This window comes from Chlamydotis macqueenii, chromosome 1 (genome assembly GCF_036417535.1).
Source record: "Chlamydotis macqueenii isolate bChlMac1 chromosome 1, bChlMac1.mat, whole genome shotgun sequence".
In the NCBI taxonomy this organism is placed as follows: domain Eukaryota; kingdom Metazoa; phylum Chordata; class Aves; order Otidiformes; family Otididae; genus Chlamydotis; species Chlamydotis macqueenii.
The window spans coordinates 67238884-67262886 of record NC_141556.1 but is presented as its reverse complement, the minus strand read 5'-3'; the positions used below and the strand labels follow the sequence as shown (position 1 = coordinate 67262886).

At 48.6% G+C, this 24003-nt stretch overlaps 2 protein-coding genes across 10 annotated transcripts in view; one reads left to right on the top strand and one right to left on the bottom strand.

The window, feature by feature from the left end:
• WASHC1 (WASH complex subunit 1) overlaps positions 1–2407 on the top strand; it is a 47078-nt gene extending 44671 nt beyond the window's left edge. For all 5 annotated transcript variants that reach the window (XM_086755267.1, XM_086755285.1, XM_086755248.1 and 2 more), the window contains 3 exons: positions 216–374; positions 1027–1095; positions 1655–2407. In XM_086755267.1, the coding sequence (XP_086611393.1) occupies positions 216–374; positions 1027–1095; positions 1655–1806 (380 nt within the window). In that variant the 3' untranslated portion in view covers positions 1807–2407. The remainder of the gene's footprint in view (positions 1–215; positions 375–1026; positions 1096–1654) is intronic.
• Positions 2408–3404: 997 nt separating this feature from the next.
• DDX11 (DEAD/H-box helicase 11) lies at positions 3405–23633 on the bottom strand. 5 transcript variants are annotated; one of them, XM_086755221.1, is made up of 26 exons: positions 23496–23633; positions 22554–22790; positions 22120–22206; positions 20355–20512; positions 19189–19234; positions 17426–17533; positions 16773–16860; positions 16096–16298; positions 15341–15493; positions 15158–15204; positions 14299–14378; positions 12955–12999; positions 12764–12831; positions 12270–12308; positions 11676–11799; positions 10747–10881; positions 10161–10273; positions 9006–9078; positions 8571–8674; positions 7619–7768; positions 5620–5688; positions 5340–5440; positions 4840–4924; positions 4157–4232; positions 3822–3976; positions 3405–3700 (listed from the first exon to the last, which is right to left on the bottom strand). In XM_086755221.1, exons 1-26 carry the CDS (start codon positions 23559–23561, stop codon positions 3671–3673), a joined length of 2640 nt encoding a protein of 879 aa, XP_086611347.1. In that variant the 5' UTR covers positions 23562–23633; the 3' UTR covers positions 3405–3670. The 5 variants fall into 5 exon arrangements, with proteins under 5 accessions (XP_086611347.1, XP_086611328.1, XP_086611320.1 ...); XM_086755202.1 differs by having other exon boundaries at positions 12764–12999; positions 23496–23627; XM_086755194.1 differs by having other exon boundaries at positions 3405–3976; positions 23496–23627.
• Positions 23634–24003: the final 370 nt, after the last annotated feature.

Here is a 24003-nt window from a genome sequence, read left to right as displayed (position 1 = left end):
CAGTGGGAGGGAAGCTGCTCATGCCTGCCTGGGAGCTGCAGTCCTTCAGTTCCCCCTTAGCAGGGCTGCTGCTGGCTAAGAGGTGTCTGGGACAGGCTCACCATCCCAGGCAGAAGCTGGTGGGGTACTGGAGCAGCCCTTTCCATGGGAATTTGGCTGGGCCTGTAGCTGGTGCACTGACCCATGGCTGCTGCCTGTCCTTCCTGTCCCTGCAGCTTTGGTCCAGGGAGCCCCGAAGGAGGTGGTGAACCCCTCTACGGGGCGTGCCAGTCTCCTGGAGTCCATCCGCCAGGCCGGTGGCATTGGGAAGGCCAACCTCCGCAGCGTCAAGGAGAGGAAGCTGGAGAAGAAGAAGCAAAAGGAACAAGAACAAGGTGCTGAGGCTCTTTGGCAGAACTGATCTTCCTTACTGTCTGCCCCAGGCTGGGGAGGTGTAAGTCTAGGGCAGACGGGCAAGCCAGGAGCACAGTGAACGTACAGAGGGGAAAGGTGTTGTCTTTCCTCACAGGCTGGTGTAGGTCTCAAGTGTTTCCCATTCAGTCAAAGCTCTGTGAACGTGCTAAACCTCATCTGCCAGAAGGACATTTGTGTTCTTGATGGAGACCCTCTCTGTCTCAGGGCATGCGTAGAAGTTTCATGTGTGCTGCATGGGAAGGGACACACAAAATGGTGGCCCCCTGGGGCCAAGAGGGGCAGGGCTGAGCCAGTTTGAGCACCTTGGCTTAGATAGCTGGGGAGGGTAGGCATGGAGCTGGTTTGGCAGAGTGAGGCTGCAAATGCCCAGCCCCTCAAGGATTTCCACTCTTGCACCTCCCCAGAAGATGCCATTACCCTGTGGTTCCAGGTATTTTCCAGACCTGAAACTGGATGATGGGGGGAGAGATTAGGAAAGGGATACAAGATTAGAGGTTTGGTGGTTTGCTTTTTTTCTTTAATCTGAAGGCAGCATTGCAGAATGCTTTCACCATAGTGCTGGGGTCAGACTGACACTTCTTGTCTGATTTGTGGGGTTTTGCTCTGTTTCAGTGAGAGCTACGGGACAAGGTGGAGATTTGATGTCGGACCTCTTCAACAAACTGGTGCTGAGGCGCAAAGGTACTGTCCTGGGAAAGAGGGAGAGCCCTTTCTGACACCTCACTTATGTCAGCCACAGCCCTAGAAACAGGAACAGAGCCACTGTCCCTGGAGAGTGTGCTGCAGCGTGGCTGGGAGTGACTTTACAGAGGGTGAGCAGGGAGGCCTCCATGTCAAATCCAGCTGGAGGTGCTGGAGGAGGTTGTGCGTCTGAGGCAGAGGATGGACTCTGAAAGTTGCCCGTGAGGGAGGGACAGTGGTGTCTTTTTTTAATTCAGTGCTGAAAAGCTGGGCCCCTCGCCCATGGGGCACCTGATTTGCCCTGTACCTTGGCATTTACAGCCAGTGTAACCACTCAGTGCCTGGCACGGGGCAGAGGACAGCATGGACTTGCTCAGGTGGAGCGTTAGTTAAATGAGCCCTAGTGCAGGGCTGTGGTGGTGTTGAAGCGTGTTGGGCATTCTGCTTGCCTGGATCACCTGGGTGCTGGTGGGAGCCGTGTTTTACCCACCCCTTTGCTAAGCCTGTGTGTTCTTTAGTCACTAGATGTCACCTCATGGTGCTTTTTCTTCCCTTACAGGTATTTCGGGGAAAGGACCAGGAGCCTCTGGAAATCCTGATGCTCCTGGAAGTCCTGCTGGTGCCTTTGCTCGTATGTCAGACTCAATACCACCCCTCCCACCCCCACAGCAGCCCGCAGGCGAGGAGGATGAGGATGACTGGGAGTCATAGATGGCGTCAGTTGAGCGTCAGTGTGAATCCCAGGACTCTTGAGCTAAGCACCTTTGAGAGACACCAGCCCGTGGAAGTGCCTCCTGGAGGGTGGGCACTGGCATGGCAGGGGGACCCTGTCATTTCTTTTTGAAGAGCAGGAGCAACAGGAGCTAACTGCTGCTGAGGCTATAGGTATCAATGAGAGTTTTTCTTCTGCTGTCTGCTGCTCTCCACCCCAAATACTACATTCCATCTTGAATGCTGCTGCTCACACAGGCACCATAAATCCTGCCTTAGCTGGTGGGTATAGCCGGACGGCTGGTGCTCAGAGGATCAGAACTAGCACTGCTCCTGATTTAAAGGGCCCTCAGTCTTTCCTAATGTGACTGGTGATGACTGCGAAAGCATCTCTTGCAGGCAAACAGCCCTTGCCTCATTTGTCTCCTTGCTGCTTGCTCCTGGTTGCTTGGTTGTTGCTAGAAGAGAGAATGAATGTGTGTGTCCCTTCATGGGGGTTTAATTCCTGGTGCCTCTGCCCTTGAGGGTTTCTTTCTCTACCTGGCTTGTCCTATTCCTCGCCTGTCGCTGTCGGAAAATTTCAATAAAGTTGAAGGAAGCAGGTTCTTGCAGCCTTCACTTCGGTAAAAGCAGGAAGTGTGCTCAATTAAAAGTGTCTTAAGGGAAAGCCCAGCTGTCTGCTGTTGTCTCAGGTCAGGGCTTAGCTTTACAAGCCAGCACCACCAGCCACAGGACTGGAGGGGACCAGCTGTTACAAAAGCCAGTGTCCCTCACTCCCGCTGCTGCATTCACTGGGGTGAAGGCAGAGCTTTTTGCCAGACAAGGGGTTTTGCACCCATTGAGGGGGCAGGACATTTCTCAGAAGCAGCTGTTTCTTTCCCTGTGGGGCTAATTAACATATAGGGAGTGGGTACCAGCTCTGTGTCTAATTAGAAGTGCTTTTTTTCATTGTGAAGAGCCCTGAGAGGTAGCATCCAGCTGCTGAAACCAGCAATGAGGCAAAAGAAGCTCCTGGGAAGAGGCTTGCTCAGGTTGACAGAAAAAGTTGGGGAGGGCGATGGGATTACACAGCCGTCCCTGTTGTTATCGCTGCCCTCCAGCACTGACCCATGACCTGGGAATGAAGCCCAGGAAAGTTATGCTAAAAAAAAAAAAAAAAAAAAAAATTTAAAAAGGCCTTACCATTTTCCACAGAATGTTACTTTGAATTTAAAAATGTAGGCAGTAAAAAGAGCAGAGCAATCCTGTGCTTAAGCATGATCAAAGGAGAAGTGCTGTGCTGTATTATGGCCATTCCTTTATTCCCCTTGAAAGAATGAACCGCTCCTTGAATCTATTGACTGCTTGAAGCAAGGCAGAAAGAAGGGGATAAGAAATGTTACCCATAGCTGCCCCGTGTCTTACTAGTCTGACTGTGTGACACAAAGTAATGGCCTGATAGTTCACGAATCTTCTGAAAAGCTCTGTGTTTTCATTGGTCATCAAGCTCCCTGCACTTGGTGGTTAACAGAAAAATGCATATGTGCTCAGTCAAAATTATAACTATACTCACCATACTTAAGTGTTTGGGTTGAAAATATTTAATCAATTTAAATAAAAGCTTAACAGCTGTAAACAAATAGGATCCTGCTGCTACTACTTTCACCTGCCTCAGCCCTACAACCGGTTTCCCTCCTGGTTATGGTGCTGAAGGCTGTCTCATCATCATAGCGCTCAGATACTGAACACCAAACATCCACAAAGGAGGCAGAAGGCAGAGATTCACAAGCTCCTTGGAACAGAAAAGCAGGAACTTGTATTGCTTCAGATGTTCTTCAGAGGTGCAGCTCACAGAGTTGACCTACAGCCTATTTTCTGGTCCATATCACAAAGCATCCAACTTCCCTCGATGGAACTAGGAACACACAAAACAGACAGTTTGTCCCTGGCCCTACTCTATAGTGGAGGTTTGATAAAAATACAAATGAGTAGTGGGAAACAGTTTCAGTAGCAGTATGTAAGATACAAGTTCTGACCTTTCTTAACTCCGCAAACGCTGATCCAAAGGAAGGTTTCACCTGAGTTCTCTCCCTGATCCACTGTGGCAGTTTGTTGAAGATGGCAGGGCGTGCGTACCTGTGGTCCAGGAGCAGGATGCTTGCAAAGTCCTTCTGATGGCGAATGGCTCTGCCTGTACAGAGTGTACAACCGCATTAAAATGGCCCACTCAAATGTTTGTTCCCAGGCAAGGAAGCTCATGTTCCCATCATCTGTACTTAAACTGATTGGTAACGTGTCCTTTTTCCCACCCTCCTACTTCAGTGCAGTCCCATTTCGTATCCCCCAGCCTGCCCAAGGAAGGATGAATTACCTATCGACTGGTTTACTGCCTTCATGCACAGGTTTTCAATCAGCATTCTGCTAGGTGCCTGGCCAGCAGCTCTGGGCTGGAAAGGAGAAATAAGTAAGCCTGAACATGAGGCAGATGTAAATCAATCAAGCTGGGGAGTCTTAATAACAAAGTGAGGCAAATGCTTTTACCCCTGCAGAGTGAGTGGGTGGCCAAGCAGACCACAAGCTGAGAGTAAGGAGGGGCAGAGAAAGGTTGCAGTAAGAAAACTATGTTGAGCATGCACAAAAGCCAGCCCAAGGCCCCCTGGAAGGCAGAAAACTTGTCCCCAGCTGCCCGGGAACAGCATCTCCAGTCAGCAGTGAGAAAGAACAAGTGAGCCAAAAGGAGAAGTGATCCTGGCAAGCAGCTTCTACCACCCTGCCACCTCCTCTGGGGTAACGGAACCTTGCTCCGCTTGGAACTTGGTGTTCCCAGGGAGCTCCAGTGGTGTTTCCCTCCATTGAGCTTCTTCCCTGTGTTTAGGGCCACCTGTGCATGTGCAGTGTGGAGAAGTCAGTGCTCTCAGTATCACATAGTCTGAGAAACAAGGGCAAACTCAAAGAAAAAAAAAAAATCCTTGAAGGCAGCCCTAGGACTCATGTGCTGGGAGGAAAGTTAATCCTAAAAAGCTGAAGTGAAAGAGGCAGAGGTGTCTCTATTACCATTGTTTTGTCAAGCCAAGTCATTTTTTCTTGGAGCTCTGGAGATTTAATGTTGGGGTAAGGCATTCCCACCATAATCACACACCTGCAAGGGGCAAGGGAGGACTGCATTATTCTTAATGTCTCATCCTAGAGCACTTTGCCAATAGACTGATAAATTAGAGGTCAGCGCACCCCTGAAAGACGGCCAGCCCTGAAAACCAAAGGCAGCAATAAAGCACAGCAGTTTGACAAGCACGCTCTGAACGGAAAGCTGCAGAGGGATTCCGGGTGCCAGAACAAGGGATTATCTAGCACAGCAAGCCTAACTGCATTACTCACACAAGAAGTACTCTGGACAAGCTGGTTTTACACCACCCAGCAGACTTGGACCTGTTGGTTTAAGCCAAGCCACGTGCTCCCCAGGATTTTCCATCTATGCAAGTACTGACGTGTTCATCCTGCTTGGAGTCACCGCACCGCAAGCCCAGTGCTCGCCTTCCAAGGAGCAGCCACCTTACCTTCCCAGGTCGTCAGAGAAGTTGATCCCTTCGCTCATTTTGCCTCCAACTACAGAAAGCAGCAGGGCCCCCGTCATCTGTCCTCCTGCCTGGCTGCAGCGCTGCAGGAGAGGGACCAGCAACTTAAATCACAGTAGGGAAGATTTCTGTGCTTCAAAAACACTCCCACACCTGGGCTAGAGCCCTCTTTCCTTGTTTAAAGCTGCAATGCCTTCTTTTAGCAGCACTCCCATACACAGTTGGGATACCACGCACTCACCAGCCTGCCAGCTCCGCTTACCTTGATGCACTTGGCATATTCCACCAGCACCTGCTCCACCTGGTTGGCTTTCTTAGGCTCCTGAAAGATCTGTCACAAGAAGCAAACAGTTTAAAGAAAGCAAATCATTTTACTCCCATGCCATTAAACAGCCCATGGAAGTAAGATCAGGGAAAGGCAAATTGCCTGGAAAACCAACTAAACCAGCATCTTTCCCCTGCACCCTGGAAAAGCACTGCATGCTCACTACAGCACTTTCCAACTGGGCTCTGAAAGGAGCAGCAGCTGCTCCTGCCCCCCTTTCAGCTTTGGCAGGCTTATCTAATTCTGCAAGAAGTTACAAGTCATCCGAGAGCTGAAAGGCAGGAAAGCGATGAGCACCTCTTCCATCTGTGCATAAAGATCCAGCGGGGTGAGGAGACTCGCCAGCTGCAAGAGCTTGGAGGACAGTGACGGGACCAATCTATTCGAATCACCAATTAATTCCAAGTAATAGCTCCCCTTGCCCAGTGAATAAATTAGTTCTCTATGCAAAGCATCCATAAAGTAATACTTCTTTATGTTATTCTAGCATGCCTAATTAGTTGCTGAAAGTGCCTGTAGTTAATTGAGTTGCATGTTGATAGATGCTGCACCTTGGCCTAAATCACAAGTTGTTTTCCTAGTAAACAAGAGGTGCAACATCAGTCTTCTCTGCGACAGTAAAGAACCTAAAAGATGTGTTTTCTCTCAGTTAGCAAGAAGTACTACCAAATTTTACCTGCCAGAATCAGTCTTTCAGTAGAAAAATAACTGGCAGTAACAAATATAAGCCAAGACTATTTAACTTATTAAACAGTAGCTATTTAATCCTCTGGTTTAAATTAATTTTCTCTGTGTAGTTTTATATATAATCTCAATGAGATCTCACCACAGCGACCTCAGGAAAAACTTCAACATTCCTCTGCTATGATACGATCTTGTGTGTGGGCAGCTGAAAGTCACACTTGCTGCTCTTTTACCAAATGGCTTTGCTAATGCATACCCAATTTGCTGGAGACTGCAAAGGCTGAACAAGAACAAATCAGAGCTGAAAGGTAGAGCAAGCTGCATGATCGTGGCACAAAGCCTTGGAGGCATCAAGCAGACCGCTGGGACCCTGACAGAACACACCTGAAAGGCACTCTGAGTGACAGCTCTACAAACACATGCAGAAGCTGAAGCACAGCGCTTCCACCACAAAAATCTACAGGCAGATCCACGTGCCAGAATGCCTGCACCACAGCTGTGAAATATCTGGGACTGTGCTCTCCTAATCCACGTGGTAAGTTATTTAGCTTTTAGTAAACACCAGTTGCAGCCAGGGTATATGTAGTTCTCTTTTCCCCACCCGGCACACGATCCAAGACCCCTGCCTCACACCCTGAGACTGTTGGACTGCCTGACCTTCAATACCGAACCTTCAAATAGTTGTGAGAGTCACTGCAGAGATTTCATATTTGCAGTGATGTCCCCATTTCATGTTTCTCATAACTCCTTCAACAGGAGTCACCACTGCTAGTCTTTCAGTTCTCCATGCTGCGCTTCTACCAGAAGATGAGCATTTGTCCTATGAACTGCAGCCTGGTCCCATTCTGCCTAGCCCTTAGTTGTGCTGGTCTGTGTTCAAGGGGCGCATAGCTGCGCCTAGGAAAAACAAATTCCCTATAAGAGCTCAACCTAAACAGCCCCCCAGCCACACAGGAGCAAGCTTCCTGGTTATAGAAAGCAAGGATTGTCACCCACCATGGCCACTACACAGACTGTGCGCTTAAAGAATCTATAGCTGCATTTAATCTAATTTAGATCCCAGCTCAGTGATCAGCCGCCCGGGAAGTATCATTTATTCATTACTGGAGGGATTGGCTAGATAAACATCCGCTCTGCTCTGCTGTGCAGAGTATGAGAACAACTCAGCGAGAGAGGCCTGTAATGCATAGATAATTGTTTGATTTTTGAAACCTCAATTTAAAGTACCAACTGCCCCTGGCTGCACAATTACCTTCTTCTTAGTTGCCAGGCGGGCAAGCAGCCCTGTCTTCTCCCAGTGCACATACACCTGCTTCTCATATTCGTAGGAGGGGAGGAAGCACACCACACCTCCTGGGACCACGTTGCACAGGTTGCAAAGGATTCGACCCGTCTCATCCATCTGCAAGAGAAACAAGAGCATATTGCAGCTGACAGGAGCTCCACCTAATGCCGCTCCGACTCTGTGCACAATCCCAGGATCACACCTCCCCTGAGACATGCCTTAGGGGAGGAAAGATGTGGGAAATATGCCAGGTCAAAGAAAGCTCTCTACAGGAGCTGGGAATCACCAAAAAGCTCTTCACTGCTTGGCGTCTCCTAAATCCAGGGTTTCTATTACTGCTGTGGAGCAGTGGTCGTTCAGGAAAGGAGCGTTTGCATCCATTGTCCCAGTGGATGGGACCTGTCACACGAGAACAGATGTGAAGAGCTAGCTAGCACATCTGGTGGAGATTCAGCAGAGGCAGAGCAGATCTAGTGTCTGGCCTTGGGTGTTTAGTGGCTCACCAAAGGAAGAAGGAAAAAGTGCAGAAACATCTGCTGCCGCCCCTGCCGCCATTTGGCTGCACTCTGCAGGGCTGCCACGCTCCGCTGTCACTGAGCCCTTCAAACTGTGAAGCACAGTCAGAAATCTCCTTCTGATGTCCAGTACACAAATGCAGGATCTCACTACAGCCAAAACAGGAGTTGCTAGTATTCCTCATCTCCAATAGCCACTCTGAGCAGGGAGCTCAAAACCTCTTTTGCTGCTCCTCTTTCCCAGTTACTTGGCAACACACTCGTCCCAAATCCCATGGACTTCCCTTGCCAAGGCTTTTGAGTCACCCACCTTTCCAACAGAGAGCACACTGTCCTATAAAACACAAGCATGTGAAGCAAAAAAAAAAAAAGATACCAAGGAAAGGAACAAAGAAATGACTGACCATCTGGGGCAGGTCTCTCGTCTGGTAGGTGAACTCCAGCTGCTGGTTGGAAGGACTGCTGCAGAGGATTATAGGTAAAATGTTTTCTGGAGGTATCACATGTCCTGGAGATAACAAATAGTGAGAGTCAACATCGCTGCTGTGTGCACAAACCCCACTAGCTGAACAGCTTTATCTGCATGCAGCGAGGCACATGTTTGCCTAAGTCACTCAGCTGTTCTGACTTCCATTCCCTGAGCCCCTGGGAAGAAGGCAGACACTGCCTGCTGATCCTGGGGAAGCTCAGAGTGGAAGGGACCTGGCACCCCCTCTGTTGCCAGGAAAGATACCATGTTGCTTAGAGTGCTGACAAAAGAGTGCAGCAAAGGCAAAGTACGAAACTCGGGTCCTGCAGAGACAGATGGCGACCCCTCCCTACCACCCCAGCACACTCACCACAAGAGAACTCCACCACACGTGCAGGGTCCACACCAGCACAGGACAGCAGCTGCTCTCGGAAATCAGCCACCTGTGAACCACAAGCCAAAGTGAGGCAAAGCACCGGTGTCCCAAAAGACATCGGCAACATCCGTGCCGCTCCTTAAGTGCCGGTGTTGGGGGAGAGCTGGCACAGGGGAGACGAGAAAAATCAAGGGCATGGGAATGCTGAGCGCACAAGCCAGGGCTGGGAGGCGCGTTGGGCAGCCAGAAGGAAGGGCCTGCGTACACCCCGCCAGCCCAGCCACCGCCTGAAGCGCGGAGCGCACCCCCCCGCCGCCGGTACCGGTACCGCCACCGCCGCCGCCACCCGCGCCTCCGCCGGGCGAGGAGCCGCAGCGCCCCCTGCCGGCGGCCCGGCCCTTCCCCAGGCCCCAAAAACCCGTTACCGGGACTGCCGAGCACTGCACGGACCACAGCTTGGACTGCACCGACATCCCTTCTCCAAGCTGCGGCCTGAAAGGTTCAAAGCAGGAACGGTGGCCTTCTAAAAAGAAGGTCCTGCACTTTACACCCTCCTTCCTTCCCTTACCACGAAGGCAAAGAGGAAATTTTGGGATGTTCCTGTCCAGGAACAGGATAAGCAGGACCAACTGGGATATCTGACACACCCCGCTGCATCTGTACAGCACAAACACGCTGTATTTTAGGCACTAAAGCAACGGGAAAGAGGATGATAAGCTGCTTGCCACCGTACCAAGACCGAAGTCTCGATTTTTATGAAAGATGCCCTATGGGATGGTCCCTGTGGGATCCCTGTCCCTCTAGAAGGTCAGATGGTTTTACAAGGTCCTCTAAGTGCTACCCATCCCAGTTCCAAGCCACCAGGAGCTCAGCCTCAGCCTGTATCATCTCGAGGACAAGAAAGGCTGAGAAGGACAATCCTGCCCTTACACCTACAACTTTTTGCAGGAACGGGCAGCGTGAGGCCTCACGCAGGGAAATCCTATCAGGGAGATGAAAGGGGTAGGTAGGAAAGGTCTTTCCCCACACATGCCATGGGAAATGAGAAGAGCACATCCCAGTGGGGCCAAGCTGCTATCTGTCCATGCCTGCTGGTAGACAGCACCAGAGACCTCCTGAGAGCCCAGCACAGCATCCTTATTCCCTCACCGGCTGCATGGTGCCCCCAGCAATGATTACAGCACGGCATTCTTCCACCACTTTGGCAAAGTGGACAGCTGGATTCAGCAAGAGGAATTTGAGGCTGCTCTGACCAACTGTGCCTGGGAAAAGGAGAGAGACAACATCAGGAACTGGCTGTGACACACACTCAGGGATATCAGATTCTTCCTCCTGTCCTGGCCACCCTGGCAGGTCCCCACCTCTCAAAACAAGGACGTGCTGCTATTCAACACTGCCAGAGGCAGCAACAGGTAATGCCACCCTGGAAGTTACCTGCTGCTTCCTAATCCTCCCGGAGCTGTGGAAGAGGTGCAATAAATTGCAAGACAAAAATCGACATCTGAAGTGGGAGCAGGGCTCTGCGAACCCTGGCCCCAGTGCCCTTGGCTGAGAATTCTTCTGGGTTCACGAGAGCCCTCACACAGATCGAGCCTGCCAGCCTGCACCACGGACAACAGAGACATTCTGGCAGGGTTGCAGGCTGCCCCCCGGCTCAGGATCTTCTCCTTCACTGCCAGTGAAGCGTCCTGCTTCCAACTCATGTTCCCACTTCACAACTTGCCCTTTCCAGTACCTTGCCTGTTGAGAATGATTCGGCCATCCTGGTTTGCATTCGTGAGGGCTGAGAGAAATCCTTCAATCTGCATCAGTGGAGAGGCAGTTCGGAGCTGGTCATTCTCAGCCTCCACAGGAGGGCTCTGGGGAGTACCTGCCGGCCAGAAGAGAAAAGGAGAGGCAGGCAACATAGGACACGTTTCTGAAGACAGGGACTAAGCACAAAATATAGATGGGTCCTTTCTACAGGAACATAGAATCATTGGATAGTTTAGGGTTGGAAGAGAGCTTTAAAGGTCATCTAGTCCAACCCCCCTGCAAAAAGCAGGGACATCTCCAACCACATCAAGTTGCTCAGAGCCCCGTCCATCTTGGCCTTGAATGTTTCCACGGATGGGGCATGAACCACCTCTCTGGGCAACCTGTGCCAGTGTTCCACCACCCTCAGTGTAAAAGTTTTTTTACTTCTACCAAGTCTGAATCTGCTTCCTTCTATTTTAAAATCAACATGATACCTCGTCTACATATGCAGGCAGAGAACAAAGACCCAGAGAACAAAGACCCAATAAAGCAGAGAACTCAAATTCTGTCTCATTGCTAGGAAAAAAAAAATAAATAAAAATGACCTTGGCTTTGGTAGGTGGCACCACTAAACAGAGCTACCCATGGCAGCTCAGGTCCCAAAGCCATCAGGCTACAGCAGGGCAAAGCTTGTAAACATGTGTAAATAGTGTAAACATGGAATCGCATAATTCAGCTTGGAAGGGACCTCAGGAGATCATCTAATCATACGTATAGTTGCCTAGGTCATCTAATCATAGATATTAAAAAACACCTGTGTAGCATCACTCTTCAAATCTGCCTCCTCCCTTTCCTCATGCAGATAGATGCAGGTTGCACACCCTCACTTTGTCCGCAGACGCATAAGTGGAAGACGTCTGAACTCACCTTCTTTATCAGATCCCTTCTGGAGGGTCAGAAGAAAGTTCTGCAAACCAGTCAACTTTTGGTTCTCCTTGTTGGTCTTCACAGCTGCGGCAGGGCCTCCATATCGCTCCACAAACCCAAAAAGCTGCCAAGCAAAAGTCAGTAAGACTAAGACTACCAACAGCACAAATCAAGACAAGATAAAACCAGGTTTGCTGGCCTGCCACAGATAAAGTTCCTTGGCAGGTGTTTGCAAACCAGCCCAATCATAACCTATCAGCCCAGAGCTCCCATTACTTTCCTTCACTCATGAATCAAAACCAAAGCAAGTCTCTGATGCTTGTTCCCTCAGTGCAGCCTACCAGGCTGGTGAGTTTAAGGCCAAGCAGCACAGAATTAGCACCCACTGAATATTACGGTACACCATGTTGTATGCTGCTTTGCTGTATAAGCAAAAGCAAACCTGCCCATGTAGTGCTTTTTGCAGGAACCACTTTGTTTGCAGAGCAGGGTGGAGAAGATAGGCTCCCACCCTAGCTGCTGCATTTTCCACTTCCAACTCAACGTGTAAAACAGCATTTGAACGCTGTTGACCAAAAGTCACAGGGGCAGTACCTTCCTACTGATGAGGCTCTTCTCACAGTAACGCTGAACCTGTTGGAGGAAGACAGAAAAACGAACTGGCATTCAGCATCCCTTCTCCCATCCTGCTGCCCTTCATCCCTCTCCAGCGCAGTTCTTCCTGAGTGCTGCTTCCCAGACAACAGTTTATTCAAAGTCATTGCTTCCAGGGCAGAAACACATGGTGCTATGTTTGGAGGTTTGAGGGATGGGTTAGGTTACTCAACCCTGTATTCGTCTACAGGCAGCCTCTACACTCGTACATGCTTAATTGCTTGCTCCCCGCTACCCCAAGACCACCTATCCAGCTTTAATGCACTGTTATCCAGACAGCAGCAGAAGAGATCTATACATTGGGGAGAATCTGCTAGAAAGCAAATTCTGCCGTGTGTGCTTTGGTTGTACTTCAGGCTCTCACACACGCCTCCTGATAACCTTGAACAAGTCACCACCACTTGCGCCCTAGAAGATGACAACATTTGCATTACCTTGAAGAGGTTGATATTGTCAATCTGGCTCTGAAACAGAAAGTCATTTATGGATTTTAGCACTGTCCCTGAAAGAAAGAGGGGGGAAAGTAGAATAAAAATTATTAGCTGCTGGGCCTGCAGCCCCTTACTGCCCACCCCCATGTCCCTGACTGATGGCTGCATACCCCAGGTGTTCGCTCCAGTCTTACCTGTTTGGGAAACTGCCTGACAGTTAGGATTTTGGTTCACGTTACCTGTAAAACATGAAACCAATTCAAGGAAGGCTTACAATGGGTCTGCCTTAAAAATTAAACAAGAGACTAACAACCGAGCTGAAAGGGACACCGCATCAGAACAAAAACCAATAAATAACTACACACCTGCAAAATGTAGCTGTACAGACAAAACATCAGCTCCTGCTCAGTTTTAATTTCCTCTGTAGGGTAGGCCTACATTGTAGGACAAGTGTGCTGCTGCATCCTAAGAAACACCACCTATATTCCTTCTGTAGCAGGAGGCAGCAGGTAAGGTGGGTGCATACAAATGCTCACATGCTACGTAGTCATAATGCTGCAAAGATGAAGGGACAGGGACTGCAATGCATCCCTCACCCCTCCTCAATGCAGCAGTGGGGACCTGGGAGGCGCACAGGCTGGCAGGCGATTGGGAAGAGGGGAAAAAACTGAGGACAGCTCCACATCCAGACCCCGACAGCCAGAACAGGATGAATTGCTGTCACTCACTGCGTTTTATGTCCCAGCGTTTAACACTCACCTCACATCTCGCTTTTGCAGCCTCAATCATGAAGCTGTACACAGGCTGCATTTTCTAATGAAAGCAGTTAACTGAGTGTGAGGAAGAGAAGAGTGGCAGTAACAGAGAGGGAAGAGAAGAATACATTTGAGAAAAGGGCAGAGGGCACCACCAGGCCCACGCCCCAGAGAGCTGCATTTCCCCTGGGCAAGGAGGAAGCTCTTTATGAACTTAGGACAGGCTCTCCTCAAGGCACACTGAGGTCTCACAAACAGATCAGAGGAAAGGAGCCCTGCAAATGCCACAGGATTTAAAAATCACAGCAAACCAGTTATTTCTCACAAAGGAAAGGCACTACTCAGGAAAGATTCATTCTGCAGAGGCATGCCTGACACAGGTAGAGGCCACGCCACAAGGTAATTCAGGAGATTTATTCTGTGCAGCTCTTGTGCTGTCCTGATCACTGTCACACATCTGCTGCACTCCTCACCTAGCACCCTACCTCATCCCCACTCAAATCAGATATGAAAACCACACAGAGAGGGAAACTGCCTCTAATAACTTATGATGTCATCTGCTGCTCCTCAGCTAATCAAAACAAAGAGAGGGGTTCGGGCAGACACGTCAACATCTCCATGTTACAAAACAGCCTGAGAAATAAAATTACTGGCATCTGAGCCTACACATGAGCAACATCATCCCACAGATTCTGCAGAGGGGGAAGGAGGACAGTGCCCTGAGGAAGCACCAACTAGCTCAGAGTTCCTCTGCATCACTGGAGATAGAAAAGGTTTGCTTACCTCCCAGAATGGCCACAAACCGCTCCAGCAAATACAGGATCTGCTTAATGTACATCAAGTTCTTTGCCTTCAAACGTTTCCTATGAAAAATGAGACAGGTATTAGGCCCCAAAACATCTTCAGGGACTAATTCACAGCAGCTGAGCTGCAGAGACAATTTCCTGAACTCCCCTTCATTTTGGGGAGACAGGAATGAAGCATAATTTCTCACAGGCTTGCTCTCCCTATTTGTGACAGGGCATAGAGTGCAAAGCACTCACTCATGCACCCCACACTGTTCCTACCATCACCTTTCTCCTCACACATTAATCACAGTGTGTTTATTACAATGGCAGTGATGTCTTGAGTCCCTGTTACAATAATGCTCCACAAATTCAAAGTTATTAGCATTGAGCACAACAATCAACCACTGCAGGGATGACAAGACACAAGACTTGGCCAGAGCCAAAAACCACATATAGCTCCCTCCTCCTCAGAGCTCACTGCCTCTGCAATAATGCCAGTCAGCACATGAAAGACTAAGGTCCTGGAGAGACATGAAAGACTGAATCTTTTGAAACTCTGCATCACAAAGCAGGAGCGAGATAAAGAGGGAGATATTGGGAGAGGAACTGAGAGTACAAGGGAAAGCCAGAATCCTCAGGGTATCCCCCTTCTCACTGCTTAATACCAGCCCCAGGAGTCTGACTTAGATGGATTCTAGACAGAGATAATGAAGCAACCGGCTTTTCATCTGCAGAAGTATTAATGCAAATAACTTTCCACTGGGGAAAAGGAAAAAAGACCCTGCAGACACGAGACAAGCCATGGCATCCACGTTGCCTGCCACTGTTGTGCTATTTGACTCCAAGATCCTCACCTGTATCGCTCCATGTACTGTAACAGCTGGGAGTGAGCACAGCACAGCTACACGAACAACAACAAAAAACAAACAAACAAACAAAAACCAAAAAAAAGGAGCTGTTATTACGCAGGAGTCAAGAAAGGGCGCTCTGCTGGATGCAGAGCTCACTCACAATCAACAGGCCAGGCTATGACTCACCTGAGAGCCAGTGACCTCTGCACTATGGATACAGGTGATGGTGTCTATGAGGTTGTGGGCCTCATCAATGATCACGACCTGGTCCTTCAGCTTGATCCCAGCAGCGCTCCTGGTAGGCTCATGCAGGAGCATCTGATAGGGCAGCACCACAAGCTACAGGAGAAGCACACACTGCTCTGACTCTAGCTCTCATCCTTACAAACATAGAGTACTCCCCAACCACTCTTTAAAGGCCCATAGCAGACTCATTAAAGGCCGGTATCAGATGGCCTCACAGAATTCAGTCAAGTTACTTACTCTTATTGTGGGAAAGGAAGGAAGAGAAACAGGAGCATATGCTTGAGAGGGGCACTGGGATGTAAGCTAAAGAGAAGAGATTATGCTACATCTGCATGTCGGCTCAGGTTACCTTCCAAATCCCCTTTGAAACACTGAAAGCACATCTTCTGAGAGAGAAACAAGCAAGCAAGAAGAACGGTGGCAACAGCTAAGATTACACCCATGTGTTAGTATTGCCTCAGAGTTATTGAGCCTTTCAGGTATTTCAGAATGCTGAGACATACTCACAGCCTCCCTCTTAACTTCAAATGGGTATTCTCACATTCCTTTGCTTTCTCAGCAAAACTACAGCTGACAGAAACACAGCCTTGTTTACAAACTCCCACAATATTGAGCAACAGTACTGGAGCGAGCAGGCAATTGTTTAATTCTTAGAGCCCCTGGCATTAATTCTGCTAAAACTGTGCACACCTTACCTGAGCAGCAGGAATGGCGTACCGACTTCCATAATATGGGCAGGCTTTGGTCTCCCTTCCCAAAGTCACCAGCTGCTCAATATCCTTCACTTCCACTAGAACTTCATCACGGAGAAACTGCATTTGCTCATAGGAATAAAACGGGCATACAGTGCGACTCACACGTCTCTTCTTCCCTTCATTCTCTTCATCAGTCTTCTTTTCTAACAGCAGAAATCAAAAAAGAGCTATGAGCAACACACAGAGTAGCCTAAAACAATTGCTTTGCAGAACCTCCTGGATTTCAAAGCAGGCTTTGTCATACCTATTTTTGACCTATCATCTATTTTAAAATTATTCATCAGCAATATTTCCATCTCCACAGTGGGCACCACTCTCGCCAGTTAGATTTAGCCATGTGGCATTTTCCAACATTTCTAGTACTGAGTTACAAAGACAAGTACCCTTCCATTGCAGAAGTCTTGACCAACTTAAGACACTCAGAAAATACATACAGATCTCAGCATCCTAGTGTGGAGGTCAAGAAAAGTAAAAGCGCTGAGGATCTCTAGCTCTGCTCCTGCCATTTTCAAGCTCCTACCACCCTCTTGCTAGAACTGGTTGGCAGTGCACACCGTCTCCAGACTCTCACACCAGCTTCATCAGTGATTGCTTTCCCAGGCTGGAAGTGTTCCTACCATGTTTGTTCTGCTGCATCTCCATGCAGCGGTCATTGATGAGCTGGAGAGCCCCCAAGCGTCGCACCTCCTCATTCACACACAGGTTCTTGAACATGCAAAAAGAGGAAGCGGTAGGAAGTCGTTAAGCACTGAGTGCCATGTGTGCACCCTTTGCTGTAAAATAAAACATTTCTTTAAAGCAATCGCAGGCCAGATTCCAAAATGGGGAAGTCTATAGCTCAGGTATTGTGCATACTAACTGCTACAAATGTGCTCAAATCTCATAAAAACTTAGCAAGGAGGAAAAAAAAAAATAGAAAAGGTGCGCCAAGATGGCTCACTGCTACACAGCAGCTTCTAAAAAAATGCTCCCAGAAGTAATAGTAAGAGCAGCACCTTCCCAGTGACTCAGACATCTGTAATATTCCACATCAGAAAAGGTAAAACAGATTTTTGCATTTACATCAAAGGGTAAATGGCCAAAACATAGCTCACAGGAAAATGTACATCACACAGATCTGTGTAATGACCCAGGACTGCTTTAGTTTTCCAATGGGAGATTCAGTCAATCCTCAAGATGCTTTCTGTGATGTCACATCCACACATCTCCTCACAGTCTCTCACGTTCAGTTAACATGTGCTCTGGGTCCCTTGTGAAAAATACCACATACCTGCCTGGATCCCAAGGAGACCAGACGTGTGTCTTTGCCAAAAGGACTTTTTTGCACCTCACGCACAAACTGAGACAGCTGGGAGTGAGTGCGGCTGCAGTAGTAAATCTACAATGAGGAGGAACAAAGGGAAGACAAGAAACACATGGAAGACAAGCCCCTACCTACAACAAATCCCGCAAGGAAGCAGCCAAGCACCTCAATAAGGTTAATCTTGCTCAACCCTTCAAAAACACAAGGGAAGGCACATGTTTGAGTGTCACCTTACAACTGCTGAGACCAACAGCCTTATCTTTGTTTTCTCCTATGCATTTACCTTCATTTGCATTTTTTTCCAAGGTCCCTATAAAAACAGGGACTCACTGCTTGAGAGTAACAAAAAACTTGTGTTGATTTTCTGTAGCAGGGGTGGAGCTGCAGTTTCCCCTTTGTCTGGTGAACTTGGCCGGGTCTAGGGCAGACTTGCTGCTGGCCAGGGCCAACCCAGTTGGTGACAGTGATAACACCTCTGTGATAACATTATTTAAGAAGGAGAAAACAAAAAAAATAAGTGAAGAATCAGAAGCACAGGCTGAGAGGGGGAAGTGCGAGCCTTGTGGGCCTTGTGGCCTTCACCCTCTGGCCTCCTCTCGGGCACCCGTCTGGGCCTGACTCAGCCTGGACAGCCTGGCCCAGCCAAGAGAAGTGAGGAGAGGAGATGGGAAGAGAACCTGAGAGGTGTCTGCCTGAGCCGATTGTGAAGAATTTCTTGTGAGAGGAATGACTGTGGACACCAAGGTCAGTGAAAAAGGAGGGAGGAGTAACGTTGCTCCTGATAAGACTCCCCTGCAGCCTGTCGTGAACACCACGGTGAGGCAGGCTGTCCCCTTGCAACCCACGGAGGTCCTTAGAGGAGCAGAGATCCACCTGCAGCCTGTGGAGGACACCACGCCAGAGCAGGCAGATACCTGAAAGAGGCTGTGGCCCGTGGAGGGCCTGTGCTGGAGCAGCTGTTCTGGAGTGTCTGCATCCCATGGAAAAGGACCCCACCCTGCAGCAGTTCATGAAGGACTGTAGCCTGTGGGAGGGACTCCATGCTGGAGCAGGGTAGGAATGCGAGGAGTTCTTCCCCCGAGGAGGAAGGAGTGGCAGAAAATAACATGTGATGAACTGACCATAACCCCCATTCCCTACTCCGCCCTGTGCTGCTCGGGGAGCCAGGGGAGAAGGAGGTGGAGATAATTTGAAATGAAGTTAAGCCCAGGAAAGGCGGAGGGGTGGAGGGAAGTTGGTTTTGTTCTTTCTCTCATTATCCTGCTTTGGTTTTAACAGTAATAAATTGAAATAATTTTCCCCAAGTTGAGTCTGTTTTGCCCATAATGGTAACTTGAATGATCTCTCCCTGTCCTTATCTCAAACCTTGAGCTCTTTGTTATATTATCTCTCCCTCATTCCCTCGGAGAGTGGGGAGAGCGAGTGAGAGACTGCGTAGCTTGGTCCCAAGCAGGGCTAAACTGTGACAAAACTGTTTCTTGCAGTGTGCTTCTACAGCAAGTCACAGCAGAAATTCAGCAGTGCCAGCAGAGCAAGCTGCTTCAGCAGCCAGTGTAGTCCAGAAGGAGATGAGCACAGCAGAAGTGGTTGCTACTATCAACAAACTCTGCAGTTCTTGGATGCTAAATCCTTCTGTACACCAGGACTCTGGGAAAGGTGCAAGGAAGCCATAGTTCTGCTGACTCCTATGCTGTTCTATGAGGTGGCACTATTTACTTTCCTCCTCTCACCTTAGTGACATGCTCCTCTTCCAAATCATCATCATCTTCTTCCAGCCTAAGAAAAGAGAAATCTCAAATAGTTTCCTTTCAGCAGATCGCTGACAGGTAGAATCAAATGAAGCTCTACTACAAAAGAGAGGCCTCAAGAGAGATGATACTGTCATCTCAAGAAGAGCCTCAGATCTTAACTCATGACGTAAAAGAAAAGTCAACTTTTTAAGAATAGCATAAGCGTGCACAATCAAGTCAAGCCTTGCTCTTTAAAGGAAAAACATCTGTAGGACTGTGTCTTTAGCAACCTCAAGAATTTTTTTTTCCTTCTAAATCTGGGGCTTCTAAGCCCCAGGCATAAGCTAATCAGAGCTATACTATTCTTTGGTGAGCTTATTTATTTATTTTTGCAAAACTTTCCCTTTAGAGACAATTTACCACCCTCAAGCTATTGCATAAAAAAAAAAAAGCTTCAGGAAGATACTTAGCTGCCATAGAGTTCCTCAAAGGCAACAGCAGTTTAATGTTTGATAAACTACATATAAACTAAGTAGTTAAGTGTCTTGCAATTTTTAAGGCAGGACGATCTGTCTAGATACTAATTAGTAAATTTGTATTTTAAATGTATTTGACTTTTCATGCTGAAGGATGGCTCCTGGCTTTCTGCATAAAGCAAATGTATAAGAGAGAAAAGCGTGCACAGAGTTTTCATGCTGAAGATCGGTCTTTAGAAATGCGAACACCTCTCCCTTCAGAATATCAAAAGATGCCAGTGCTAACCTGCAGGACTGATAGCTTCCTCTGACGCCCTGAGTTCCATTTTGCTTTTTTAATGCAAGGAACTTGAGATCAAGTCGTTCACTCAGCATGCAGATGCATTCTTTGGGACACTGGGCATGGATAAAGGCAGGACATTGCCATACATTTTAAGAAAGGTGCACTTTCTCAGAAAACACTTGAGGTCATTCTGATCATTCTAACAAAAGCCTAAAAAGCAAAACAAAATCCCTGAAAAAACACTAAACCAACCAATTAAGCAAACAAACCTCTAGAACAACCAGCTTGAATGGAGGAGAAACTCCAGATCTGCACAATCACAGGTGAAATCTCTTCAATCAAGGCAAGCCAAAAATGATACAGAAAATGTTTCCTTGTCACAGAACCCCCTCAGTCCCTGTCCTTACCCAGATACCACTTTCTTTTCCTCGTCACTCTCATATTCAGCAAGAATCAGCTCCTCCTCATTGTGATCCAGCTGCTCTAGAACATCCATTCCAGCTCCTTCTGAAAGAACCTCCTTGCTGAGCTGAAGAAGGCGCTTTGTCTCATCTTCCTCAGATCTCTGAAAGGAACACAGGATCACATTATTTCTCATACAGAAAGAGAGGTAGCACACACATCACTTTATGCCATGGACAAATCAGAAGACAGCACAGTCCCTCCACCCGTAAGACAGGGAATGGCTTGCTGGGTAAACTCCCAGCAGAACAAGCAAATGCACCAAGGGTGTCTGGAGCTCTTCAGCCCCTCAGAATGCAGCTGTTACCAACAACCAAAGACTTGCCCACACAGACACATATGAAGAGGGCAAAAGGCCCACTGAACTAACAGATCCTGAAATGAGAATATCCATGTGATCCAGTTGCTTGAAGTGGCCCATAAAAGATGTCTGCCTGAGAAAAAATAGTGTGTAAACCCAACCAAACATACAAGGACATAATCAAACATTCTGTTCACACTTAACTCAAACCAACAATAAACTCAGCACCTGTTTTAGAACAGAGAACACAAAACTTCTCTTGCTGTTTTTTCCTCCAGTTACATGGTTCTTATTTTAACACAGGTATACCCCTCTACAAAAATTCCATTGAACTGTTGAAGAACAGTTTTCTGATTAACTTTGTGTTCTGATAAAGAAGTTTGTTTTTTCAGTCTGAAAATGGTATCTTCCAACTTCAATGACAGTTCTTTTACCACAGCATTATGAAGAAATGCAACTAGTAAGCATTACTGAAGAGATGAACCAGTTGCTTTGCCAAATCTCTGTAATATTTCTCTCACTTGCCTTCTTACTTTTTATTATGCTTCTTATTTCACATGCTTTTTATCCTCTTTTAAGGGACCAAAGATCTTTGTTCCACTTTTTTTTTTTTTTTATTTGCCATTCACCTCTGAACCTCTGCTGTTTCTGCCATATTCTTTTGACAGGAGTTAACCAAAACATAACACTGGACTTGGGATGGACTACACCAGAAACTAATAGCATAGCAGCCTAATAAGTTTGTCTGTTTGGGGATCTGAAGTGGGTATTTCTGGGAAGTTTGACTCATACCATCCAAAAACTCTTAGAGCCAAGAGTACTGAAGCCAGTTCACTCACCTAAATAACAGAATATATGTGCAAACTTTTTATATGTAGAAAAGAGATATTTCTGAACAATACAATCACATTTGCTATGAAAGTAAACAAATATAGTTGCTCCCTAGTGGTGGGCAAAGTACAGTTAAAGCCTGACCTGGCTTTTTTGGAGGGGTCTTCTGTTCCCATGATCTTAAATTTAACCACAGTTCTACAGGTTTTATTCCAGAAGTACAGAGTGCTCACATATGCTCATAAAACAGAGAGCTTAAAAAAAATAATAATAATCCAAGTATTCAAGCTATTAAAACAAAAGCAGAGGGCCAGAAGGCCATCAGAACATGCATCCTTTCTATCTACACACAAGCACTGTCACAGGAAATTCTCTATGAATAAATTGTTTTTCACATCTGTACTTCAAAAAGATAATCTAACCAAAAATTTTCAGTGGCCAATTTCAGCAACCTAATACAAAGAGCTCCCCAAACAGACAGGTTGGAAAATTCAGAGTGAAGTCGCAGATATAAGCAAGTATGAACCACACTCGAGGTAACCAAAACAGAAAGTTCTAATCTCTGCAGCATAACTCACCTTTCTTTTTGCTGCATATTTTAACTGCACATTATGGCGAATTTTCTCAAGACGATCTTCTCGCTTTTTCCTCCTGATCTGCTCTTCCTAAAATAAAGGGAGAGTGAAGGAAGGATGAAGTATATTTAGTCCTAAATCCTTTTCTGTTCCCTGGGTATAGAAAAAAAATAACTCTGGAACAAAATTCTGAGTACACAGTCTCTTTCTCCTGGAGTGCACACCTATTGCATGTTCAGAGTAACATGGTTTCTGATCTTATGCAACCTGCACAGAACTGCATCATCCTTCCTAAATGAAACAAAGTCCTGTGAAGGGCAAAGACCACCATCAAAGTTTGCCTCACTTGTTTTTGCAGTCATCACCCTGGCTATCAGCCTTTCTGATCCTCACACCTCGTTATTTTACCCATTCTCTACAAACGAGTATTTCTCAACCTTTAGCCTGTCCACCATGTCCCGCTCTTCTTTCTTCTGCACAAATGCCGTAATCCAGTCTGGTTCCCCGGCAGTGTCCGTGCTGTGCGGGTGCCCTGGCTCAGCTGAAGCCGGCTGCTTCTTCCCCTCCTGCCCGCTCTCCTCAAGTGCCAGCAGCCGTGCCTCCTCCTGCCGCTTTTTCTCCTCAAAGTCTCGGAGCCAGGAGAGGGCCCCACAGATGAGACTCAGTGATTTTCCCTGCCATAGAAAACAAACAAGACGAGCAATTCAGAGGAGGGCCACGAAGATGATCAGAGGGCTGGAGCCCCTCTCCCATGAGGGCAGGCTGAGAGAGTTGGGGCTGTTCAGCCTGGAGAAGAGAAGGCTCTGAGGAGACCTGATAGTGGCCTTTCAATGCCTAAAGGGGGCCTACAGGAAAGACAGGGAGAAACTCTTCAGCAGATCCAGTTGTGACAGGAGAAGGGTAATGGTTTTAAAATAGAAGGAGGCAGATTTAGACTTGATATAAGGAATAATTTTTTTTTTATCATGAGGGTGGTGGGACACTGGAGCAGGTTGCCCAGAGAGGTGGTGGATGCCCCATCCGTGGAAACATTCAAGGCCAGGTTGGACGGGGCTCTGAGCAACTGGATCTGGTTGGAGATGTCCCTGCTCCTCGCAGGGGGGTTGGACGAGATGACTTTTAAAGGTCCCTTCCAACCCAAACCATTCTGTGAGGCTCCCGCGGCTGGAGCAGGGCAGCCACCCGCACCCACACGGCGGTGCCGCTCCCTCCACGGGGACAACCCGCGCGGTGACAGCGCCTTCTCCGCGGGTCAGGCCCACGCCCGACCCCCTTTCCCCAGCTGCCGCCGCCCCTCCCCACCTGGCGTGGCCTCCCTCCTCCTCCTCCTCCGCCTCCACGTCCCTCCCGCCGCCCCAAACCCCTCGGCCCCGGCTAACCGTGCCCGTGGGGCTCTCGAAGATCCCGACCCGGCCGGCCTCCAGCGCGCCGTACAGCGCCGCCATGAACCGCTCCTGGATGAGGTAGGGCGTGTAGGGGAACGGGAACCGGCCCTCGCCAGGCCCCGGGCCCGCCGCCGCCTCCGCTACGCTTTCCATCCCGCCCGCCGCCGCCCGCCCCGCTTCGAACCGAGCGCCGGAGACGCGCCGCCCCCTTCCCGTGACGCTGCGGTGGCGGCCGGAAGGCCCGCACCTCCCCCGGTGCTGGCGGGACCGGTTTCTCTCCGGGAGGGGGCGACGGGAGCGCGGGGCCATCCAGCCGCGGCCTCCCCGCCCCGCCCCGCCCCGCTCCGGCGGGCCCCGGCCTTTCGCCGGGCCGTGGCTCCTGCTGCGGTGACACCCGGACAAACCGGGGTTGCTCCGTCCTCCCAGCCCGCAGTCCCGGTTCCTTAAACCGCCGTTGGCTCCAGGTATGGCTGCGCCGCCTCCGACAGCGCGCCTGTGCCTC

Coding starts and splice junctions, on each gene's coding strand:
- DDX11 (XM_086755189.1), bottom strand. CDS start 23,561: ATGGCGGCGCTGTACGGCGCGCTGGAGGCCGGCCGGGTCGGGATCTTC. Junction 22,207..22,553: donor ACATGGTGGACAGGCTAAAG/GTTGAGAAATAC, acceptor CCTTTATTTTAG/GAAGAGCAGATCAGGAGGAA. Junction 3,977..4,156: donor GGCAGTAAACCAGTCGATAG/GTAATTCATCCT, acceptor CACTCTGTACAG/GCAGAGCCATTCGCCATCAG.